The following is a 10,630-nucleotide window of genomic DNA, read 5'->3' on the forward strand; positions in this document are numbered from 1 at the left end:
ACTAGGCGATGATCAGCTATAGCTGACGTCGACGGGGTGGAGAGACGCCGGGTGGCGTAATCGTCCTCGTGGCGGTGGAAATGCGACCCGTGCACGATACGAAGAAGAGTGCGCAAAGTGACCAAAACCTAAGTTAAAACGATTAAAATCTAAGTTTATATTTCAATCAAACTTTCACTTTAGAGGGTGTTTGGCTGAGCTTATAAGTTCTCTAAAATAGCTTATAAGCTGTTTTGGAGCTTATAAGCTTTTCAAATTTGTTTGGTAAAATTTTTTTCAAATAACTTTTAAGCTGTCAAAATAAGCTGTTTTGGAGCTTATAAGCTGTTTTTAAAAAAGTATAGAAGACCCTACTTTTTTTAAAAAGATCTTATTTTAATAATTTTTTTCTCTAAAATATCCTTATATAATTTCATAAATCCTCATCTTATCCTCCATAAATTTTTATAAGTCTAATATCTTTTTATCTCGGCCGACTTTTTCTTCCAACGCCGTGTCATCTTCTCGGCCAATGCCTCTTCCCAATTTTCTCTCCTCCGGTGTAAAAAATTCACCCAAAACCCTCTATTAATAGTATTATATCCTTTTTGATAATTTTATTAATAAAAATATCTTATAATACCAAACACATCAATACCTTTGATTGTAATAAGTTCACCAAAACACTTTAACAATTTATTTATAAAATAAGATCTAACAATTTATAAGCTTCTAAAACAACTTATAAGCTATACGAGCTTATAAGCTATTTTTAATAAGTTTAGCCAAACACCCTCTTAATGTTCATTTATCCCCATGAAATAACTAAATATTCATTTTAAAATTCTAGAAAATTCCAATAAATTTTAGAAAAAAAATCCTATAATTTCTATTAATTCATATAAACTTATTTCTATATTAATTATCCTTTATTTTATTATTATTTTACTCAATAAATTTAATTAGGTCAATTTTAATAGTTTTGCATTCCTATTATCTCCAATATTGAAATCCAATTTCAACCCTATATATATATATATATATATAGAAACAAACCAAATGTATAATGTATTATAGCACACATCACATATATATATATATATATATATATATATATATATATATATATATATATATATATATAGAAACAAACCAAATGTATAATGTATTATAGCACACATCACACGCAACCATAGGAATACACATGTGCTAAACATAACCGTAGATTAAAACTTCGTTTATGATTTATACATGTCAAATGATGTTTAACGGAAATGACATCAACTAGTAAGCCTACAAGATTTGCCTATATTCTTATCCACACCGAAATTTCATCAAGACAACTTCACTAAGCTACAAGTCATGTTTCTGCTTCGGTACTAATCAAAGGAATGAGATTATGCGTTCTGAGAGAAAAATCCATGCCTCGATTTGGTGCCCTACAGAACCAAGAGGGTGCACCAGCCCGTTGGCTACTTTCTAGTGGTTGGAGGTGCTTCTACTAGTGGTTATTACAGATGATAGATGGCTTGAAGGGCCTAGAGGAGCTAGTGGTAGGGCTGCCAACAGTTGGACTTAGTTGTGATGGCACAAAAGGGAGCATCCCCTTTTTGGTCGACAGTGGTAGCAAGAGAGGGAGAGGAGGAGAAGAAAATAAATCCTAAACATTTTTCTCCTTTTTTAATTTTCTCCCATGGAGTACGTAGTTTTTATACATCTCCATCCGGGTTTGAAAAGCAAGTCCAAACCTATACCTAATAAGCCAACCCAATCTATTAGTAGTAATCTTGGTTCAAAACCAAACCAATTTTGGTTCATAACTAAACTAAAATGGATCCAAATAACCTAAAAGAGGTGTGACCCACTAATTAATGCTTTCATCCCAATAAATACTTTTCATATTTACCCTTCGTCTGGTCTTACCAGAATTAATCTTTCTTAATGTGAAAATCTCTTTCGTAAACTTGTATTATATCTTTCATATATTCTTGCAATACGTGTGACCTAATAAGTTCTAGGTTATGTTGGCAATTTTTAATTAACCATTAACTATAAATAAATCACAAGTGACACCTAGTAGTATATCATGACTCTTAATTGATCAAAATATTAAAGTTGATTCCAAAGCAAATTATAAATTATTCAGCAACTATAGTTATCAGTGTATCTGTTCCTTTCACTCAACTTAATTTAGGACATGATTTATATGCCAATCTCCTCTACGCTGACTACATCATACTTAGGCCAAGTTATAGTTTCTTGTCATGTGAATTCAAATTACTCAAATACTTGTCCGAGAATATCATCTTCTTGACATGTTTTGCTTTTGCCAAAGACCTATGAGTAATAATCTGATTAAAAGTCTTAGGGTATATATCTCCTTTATAAAAGAAATGGTGAATTCTCTTTGGTCTATTTAATATTCTTCAGGCATATTGACTTATACTCAATCATTCTAGACCTACACCTCCTATGAGATGTTTTGCTAAGATGATAAAGCATAAATTTCCAAGACCAAGATGACTTGAATACTTCAAGTCTAAGAAAACTTGCACTCGAGCTTCAATGAGATCTTCATTGACATATAAAGAATCATATGAAATCTTATAGCAGGTCACATCTAATGAACTAGTTATCCTTAACTAGCATCCATATGTTAATTCTCAATATCCCAATATTTCCAGCTAGTGAGGATCATTTGCTTGGTTAAACTAAGGAGTATAACATGTGTTAATCTCACAGAATTGATGATGTATAATCTCATCAATTTATCAACAAGGGAATATTTCAATACGTACATAATTATACATGAAGAGATACCCATTAATTATGATTCAATCACAATTTCACTCATGCTATGCATTGTATTGTAGACTTTATTAATTGAGTTTAAGATCAAATCACATGCATAAAAAATGCACACTCAAATAGTAAAATTAACTCGATATAATACTAACCTACTAACATAAATATATACCTTACAACTTCCTCCAATTGACTAAACAGTTGTTGTTTATCTTTTACCAGGAAGCTCATGTTGGCTGACTAAAAATAGGGAAACAAGGTAAACATGTTATTAGTTGTCAGGGGAGTAGGTGGCTTTGAAAATTATGAAGAGGAAAGGGAGGAGAACATTTTCCTCTTAGCCAGTGGGCCTAAGTTTGCTCCAGTGTTGACCCCGAATGGCTCTGATGACGACTTCGACGGATGTGGTTGGTTGGAAAAACAACGAAAGAACCATAGAGGAGGGTTGCTTCGCTTGTTGTTGGGAGCGGACAGTAGTTGTTGTTGCTTGCTAGAGAGGAGAATGGAGAAAATGAGAGGGCTCTTGTTCTTGAGAAGAAGAAAGGGGAAGAAATAGTTTGTTGCCATTGGAGAAGAAAAAGAGAAGAAAAGAAGGAATGGGGGAGATCGAAGAAGAGAAAAAATAAAAGAGAGGAGGGATGCACTGAGGCATGGCAATGGCGACGAGGCTGTTGCGTGCATAGAGAGAAAAGAGGAGAGAAAAAGAGAAGAAAGTGAATATTTTTTTTCAATAATATTCTAATTCATTTTAACCTAGTTGAATCAATTTAAAATTTAAATTTGGTTCAACCATTATATTGCTTAATCAAATCAACTCTGAATCAATCTCGGTTTGAATAAACATTATCTTTAACTTTTTGCCTACCTGTTAGATTTAGTCTGAGCCCAATCTAATTTTAATTTAGCTCTCTCACCTAGTGTTCGATGATTTAGTTTGTCTATTTATTATTAATATATATTTTATTTTAAAAATTCAATACTTAGCGGACAAAGTTGGATAGAGAATAATAGAAGACTAAACTTGATCCTATGATTCAGATTGACCGATGAAGTCATGAAGAGAATGATAGATGCCAAACTCAATCTTTTGACCTAGATAGATCGATGGAGTTGGAGAAATAATAGTAGAACACCATGTTCAATCTAGCAACTTAGATAGATTGACATAGTTGGGGAGAGAATAATTATGTAGATCCCGAACTAGAGTTGTTGGTGACTGTCTAGGAGAGGAAATAACGAGTCAATCTTGAGACTATGGTGCAACCCACAATTGCTTGGGAGTGAAGAAGGTTGAGTTGACCCGTTAGTGTATGGGGGAAAGAATGTTCAATCCCAAAACTCACCGAAGTATGGGAGAGGATGGCTAAGTCAACCCTTTAGTGAAAAGGAGGAAAGAATGCTCAATCATGATACCTATCTAAGTTTAACAGAGGATGTTTTAGTCAACCCCATAACCGGCAAAGAAGTTCAATCAATCGATAAATAAGTTCAATCCCGAGACTTGCCTAAGTCTAGAAGAGATAAAACCAAGTTGGCCCTATAAGAGGGAAAGAAGCTTGATCTAAAGATCTATCTAAGTCCAAGAGAGATAAAATTGAGTCGACCTCTTAATGAAAAGGGAGAAAGATTACTCAATCCTTGACTTGCCTATAATTGGGAGACGTAAGGCCAATTTGATCCTATCAGGGGGAAAGAAACCTGACCCACAACTTGCTTAAGTCCAAGAGAGTTAAGGCCATGTTGCTCTTGTAAGGGGAAAAGAACCTCGATCACGAGACCATGGGTTTAAGAGAGCAAATATCTTTTCGATCCTAAGACCATTAGTATGAGAGTGCAAATATCGTGACCACCTCGAGAGCATAATTTGAAATCTCGTACCCAAGGATGGAGCCAAGGGTGATGTTGACAGTCCCTCCTCCACACAATATGAAATAAGAACGGGAGGTGAAAGAGAGATGAATGGGGGGAATATCTTATTTCAGTATTATATTGACGCTTTAATGCACGGTGTTGGTGACAAATTGAAGATTAAAGCCTTAAGAAGATTAAGTAATGGAAGAAGATATTGTCTATGCTAAGTGCTAGCAAGTTTTAATAATTTTTCAAAATGATATGTTTAAAATCATGCTTACATAAATAGCATATCCTTCCGATGCTTCATTTCGTTTTCAATTCATTATCGACATGCTCCATCGAAAATCAATATCACACGATAATAAAATAGTATGATTCCAATTAAAGATAAAAATTAACATATTTTAAAAATTTTGAACCTTGCCCAAGATCATGAGTCTATAGGTCATATAAGTACCTAAAAATTTTTAGATGTGACTGAGTTATATGATATAAAGCCATAGGTTGCCGTGATATATGATATAAAGCCATAGGATTACCACAATGAACTTGGCTCGTTAAAAAATGGATACTTCATTATTGTTTCCTATCATAGAATAAGTCTTTCAATTCTATATGTTTTGGTAGTTAATAAAATAACTATAATTTACTATATTTTCTCTAGAACCATAAGGGCAAGTACTCACCTCTATAATTGCAAATCTAGTGCTTTGAGATTCTTTTAGTACACCAAAGGTTGTAGGCCTTAGGGGTTTATTTTGTTGAGGGTTTAATCTTGCTTACTTGTGAAAATATTGCACACACTTGCTATCCTAAACTTAGTACGTAGTTTGAGATTCCTTTGGTGTGTCAAAGGCTGTAAGTGAATTTCAAAGAAAATTGTGGTGTGGATTGGGCCTTTTTAGCTTAGATAACCCTTGTGTGGTCCGATGGCATTTTTCAAAAGAATGATTTGACTATCCGTTTGGTCATATCGAAGATGATGACTCGTAAGAGTTGCGGTGGTGTTTAGAGTCAACAAAGTACATTTTTAAAAAAATTAATAATTTGATTGAATAAAGGTATACATAAAAAATTAAAATAAGATTAAGAAAGATAATGATGTTTCCATCCATATCTTTATAAGATAAAATAAATTTAGAAATAATTAAAGCAAAATTAATTGGATAGAGGGAATATTCTTAAATTTACAACTCATGCATTTTTAATAAATGATAAAAAATTTGATTAAGAAAGTAATTATAATTTCTTTCATTACTTAACTATACGTATATACACAAGCAGCTGCTGATAATGATTTTCTTTGTTTAAAAACGTAACTTTACATAAAAGGATTTTACACTTTGAATTCTTAATTTTTGAAAATATTTCTTTTAGATGATATGCAAAAAAAGTCCATCAATTTAGTAATCATTAGAGTTTGTTAAATAAATACAGTTTTTTTAATAAAAAGATTACCAAGAATAAATAAATTCTTGTAATTGATAATTATTTAGATTCCAGTAAGGACCACTATTTATGTATTTAACATATTATATTTAACAAGTCTCTCCAAAATTCAAATACATATTATATTTAACAACAAGTCTCTCCAAAATTCTCAAATCAGTACTTGTTGAAGCTAATTAAAATTTTCCAATAGCTTTCAAAATAACATTGTTCTACTTTTTGCAGGTATTTGTTTAAGCAGATAATTAAATTGGCTCAAATTATTCATAAATATCTTACAATTATATCTTGAAAACTAATTACACTTCGCATAAACCCGCTAATCATGAATAAAATCTCATTCATGGTTGTTACCATCTCTAACCTGCTATTTTCTCCCTTTTTTTTCCTATCTCTCACTATTTATTAACATTCCTTTTTAGAAGATTTTATTCTGCTTTATAAGCGTCTGTGGATTTGATTACTTCAAGAGAAGATGGGTCACATGGAAGGATCACAAGCTCTAGTTTTATTCATTCTCTGTGCTCTTCTGTATCACTCAGTAGCTGCAGATCATACTGCAAGGTATTTGTCTGAAGCAGAAGAGAAAGAATTGCAGACACAGCTCAAATCCCTTAACAAGCCTTATGTCAAATCTTTCAAGGCAAGCCACACCATCTTCTCATATTTAAATATTTTTAATTTTTCCTATAAATACTTTTTAATTATTTTTAAAAATTAATGATACAGGATGAGTATGGGATCACATTTGACTGTGTGGATATTTACAAACAACCAGCTTTCGATCATCCTTTGCTTAAGAACCACACTCTTCAGGTAAGTAAAACAATCTCAATTATATATTATATCTTCATCAGTGCTCATAATATGCATTTGACTATGCACACTTAATCACACAAATTAAATCTATATCGTTTCCAAAGAGCATGAACAAGAATCCATCCTCAGAAACCGTAAAGCTGCCTAGACGTTGTCCTCGGGGCACTGTCCTTATCAGAAGAACTACAAGAGAAGATTTGATTAGAGAAAAGCAAATCCAACGAACCAAACGCATAGATCTGAAAGAGGATACTGTAACTGTTGAAGCTTATGTAAGTATATATATGCAACTATACATTTGCAAGGGTTTAAATATTCTATTCTGAATTTATACATATGAATCTGCAGACGGCTGGAGTGTCATTTTCGGATTTGAATGAATCAGTGAAGTTCTATGGAATATCAGCTATTTTGGATGTTTATCAACTTTCCGGTGTATTGGATACTCAAACAAGCGCAACACAAATAGTTGTCAATAAAGGAGAAACAGGCCCTCTGGATTACCGCAACGTCGTACAAGCTGGATTTCATGTCAGTATTAATCGCAAATAGTCAATGCTCATGGCTTGTTGTTGCATTCAACTAATCACTTCTTCTTCTATCTCTTGTGTAGGTTCATCATGAAGCTGAGGGAGACAACTTGACTCACTTGTTCACTTATTGGACAGTGAGTTTTGGAATGTTTTAGTCTTCATCGATTAACTATAGTTCATGATCATAACTTGATTTTCTTTTTAGACAGATGGGTATCAAAAGACTGGTTGCTTCAACATCCATTGTGCTGGTTTCATCCAAACAAGTGAAAGGGTGACACCAGGCCTAGTTTACACCCTAAGCAACTTGGCACTCAGTATATTTAAGGTAACAGAAGCTCAACTCTCAGTTTTTTTTTTAATTTTTTTATTTTGACGGTTTGAAAATAAAGGTCTGCTTATTTTTTCTAGGATCCAAAAACGTCTAATTGGATGCTGGTCAATGACAAAGAATGGATTGGCTATTGGCCGAAGGAGATCTTCAACAACTTGGCTGATTCTTCTCAGATTCAACTGAGTGCGACAGCTAGCTCTCCTACGGATCAGCCTAGTCCTCCGACGGGCAATGGGGAACTTGGAGGAGCATCTTTTAAGAACATCACCGTTTTGAATGGGGAGCTTAATCCATACCCGCCATATGTCCAGCATGCAGAAACGTTCCTTGATATTGGCAAACCCTTCTATGAAGCCGTATACAATGTCGATTCTGGCTTGTTCTATGGTGGCCCTGGAGGATGGAAGCCAGCGCCACAGAATCCTCCGAGTTCAATTTCTCATCGTTAGAATAATTTTTATTATTGAATTTGAATTGTTACAAATAAAAGAAATATATTTCTAGCTGCCAGTTTATTTTTGGAAACAATGGTAGTGTCGCCCGGGTGATCTATCTCGACTTATCTCGGGTTGTGGGCTACAAGCTACGCCATCACCCTGCGCTACTTCCTCTTTTTCTTATGTTTTTTTCCTTTTTCCAATAGCAAATCCGAGTTTTTCCCTTTCTAAACACCATCGGGCCCTTGGGCTACCGCTCGAATAGGCTTGAGCGTGGCTCTGCCCTTGGACAGAAATCTCTCATTGAAAATTACTGATGAAGTTTGCTTTCACATTTTGGCCATATCAACTTAAATGGATTAAACATTTCAAAGGGCAATGCGAGTCATCCCGATGAGTCCCTCTGATATTTAAGTTATCATGAGATTTTGAAAAATAAAATTAAAATAGTAATGAAAAAAAATAGAGGATTAAGAAAGTAAGGCTAGGTTGATTACCAAGTTCCTCTTGCTCATTCCACTGACTTTAATATTTATAAAAGATTATTATTCTAAAATCTGAGGGGTCATTAAACAAACCTAGAGTTGTTGGTCGTGGGTTGTATGTGGACCATACTCGAGTCTGATCTAGAGTTGGGCCATATTGGTTGAGTTTGTGGAATTGGAGACACCATATAGGCTGAGTTTGTTGTACTGAGAAAGAATACGATTCTGATATCAACACTTCTCCCCTCGCGTGGGATCGAGGAGCCGAGTCAAATTAAATCTGATTCAAGTAGCTTGGGATGTGGCCAATGTATGTAGTACAAAGTGTTGGGTTGTCTCGCTCCAAGAGTGACTCAAGAGATCAAGTCACTAAGTGGATAGGATACTCGGGATACATAGTGCTCAGGAGTGACTTGCGATTTCCCACACTGGGAGTACTGAGTGTCCTTCCTAAGAGTTTTGTACTCAAGTAGATTTTTTAATATATAAGCATACAATCCACTTGACTTAGCTTTAAAAAAAAAATCCTATATGTGAACATATAACAAGTCTGGTCTCCTCTGATATAAAGGATTCAATCGTAAATCTAGGGGTTAAGAAGGAAGAACTCAATCTCAAGACTTTAACATGAACATCCAAGGTTTGAGAGAGAATAAAAGGAAGTGATCTAGCTATGTAGGATACTAGATGAAAATCATGTATTAGTGACGGTTTTAACGATGGATTATTTATTCCATCACTATTAGTCACGGATAACTTATTCGTCATTGCTATTAGTGATGGAGTAAGTACTCTGTCACTAATTATATAATAAAATTTTAAAAATCAGCTGATTATAGTGTTAGAGTATATATTAGCTGTTGCTAAAAGCAACAAACTAAACAGTGTCTATTGCTAAATTTAAAAAGAAATTAGGGTTCGCAACCTGATCTTCACCTTGCACAAACAATCCCACGACAACTGACGATCTTCCCTTAGGCGACTACAATCTCCCCTCCGGTGATTAGGAATCATACCAGTTCAGCATACTCTTCTCCTCCGGTGTACTCTCCTCCTCCAACATGCAGGTATTGTTGGAACGAAATTCAAATTTCATGTATTATGTTTCTACACTCTTATGCACAATAGAAGTTTAAAATTTATTTTATGATTTATCAATTAATCAAAGGAATGTTCATATGGATTTTCTAAAACAAACATGAGTAACATGAGTATGATCTTTAATCTAAGTATGCATTATAATCTAACCATTTAAGTAAGATTCTTAAAATATAACAAAGATAAACTATCATTTGAATGATTCATCTAATATCAATTTAATCCTTTTATTTAGACATGCAAATCTATCTAATTGAAACATACTAGATCATTTAAGTAAAATCTAAATAAAATTATTAACACATGCATCATTATACAAATGAATCAAAACATAAATCAAAACATACCTTTCAAACAACCTTTGTTTGGGGATGACTCAAACTATTTCGGATTTAGCGAAATAGCTCATCTTTGTTTATCTTGAACTTGTGCCTCCTCCGTCTAATCTGGTCCACTATCAGAGTCCCCTTTCCAATGCTTGATCGCATTAGAGATCAATTGTCATTTATCGTCAAGATGGTTATAACAAACAATTGACAAAGAGATGGATTTGTCTTGATGAAAAATATGAGAAGATCTCTATCTTCTTGAGAGGAACGACAAAAGAAAAATACTTCTCACTCTTGATTCATGGATGACTGCTCTCTTTATATAGCCCATCAACTCTCCAAGGAAGATGAAGAGATGAACGCCTCTTCATCTATCTAAGAAAGATGAAGAGACATGTGTCTTTTCACCTCTCCAAGGAATATAACGAGATGAGTGTCTCTTCATCTATCCAAGGAAGATGAAGAGACATGACATGTGTCTCTTCATCTCTCAAAGGAATATGAAGAG

At 34.0% G+C, this 10,630-nt stretch overlaps 1 protein-coding gene across 1 annotated transcript; it reads left to right on the forward strand.

The window, feature by feature from the left end:
- Nucleotides 1-6,562: 6,562 nt before the first annotated feature.
- Nucleotides 6,563-8,222, forward strand: LOC121994900. Its single transcript, XM_042548785.1, has 6 exons — nt 6,563-6,730; nt 6,817-6,903; nt 7,255-7,437; nt 7,520-7,573; nt 7,645-7,767; nt 7,851-8,222. The coding sequence occupies exons 1-6, from the start codon at nt 6,563-6,565 to the stop codon at nt 8,220-8,222; spliced, it is 987 nt and encodes a 328-aa protein (XP_042404719.1).
- The last annotated feature ends 2,408 nt before the right edge of the window (nt 8,223-10,630 follow it).

The sequence above is a fragment of the Zingiber officinale genome, chromosome 6A (genome assembly GCF_018446385.1).
Source record: "Zingiber officinale cultivar Zhangliang chromosome 6A, Zo_v1.1, whole genome shotgun sequence".
NCBI lineage: Eukaryota > Viridiplantae > Streptophyta > Magnoliopsida > Zingiberales > Zingiberaceae > Zingiber > Zingiber officinale.

Coding starts and splice junctions, on each gene's coding strand:
- LOC121994900 (XM_042548785.1), top strand. CDS start 6,563: ATGGGTCACATGGAAGGATCACAAGCTCTAGTTTTATTCATTCTCTGT. Junction 7,438..7,519: donor TCGTACAAGCTGGATTTCAT/GTCAGTATTAAT, acceptor TCTCTTGTGTAG/GTTCATCATGAAGCTGAGGG. Junction 7,574..7,644: donor ACTTGTTCACTTATTGGACA/GTGAGTTTTGGA, acceptor TTTTCTTTTTAG/ACAGATGGGTATCAAAAGAC.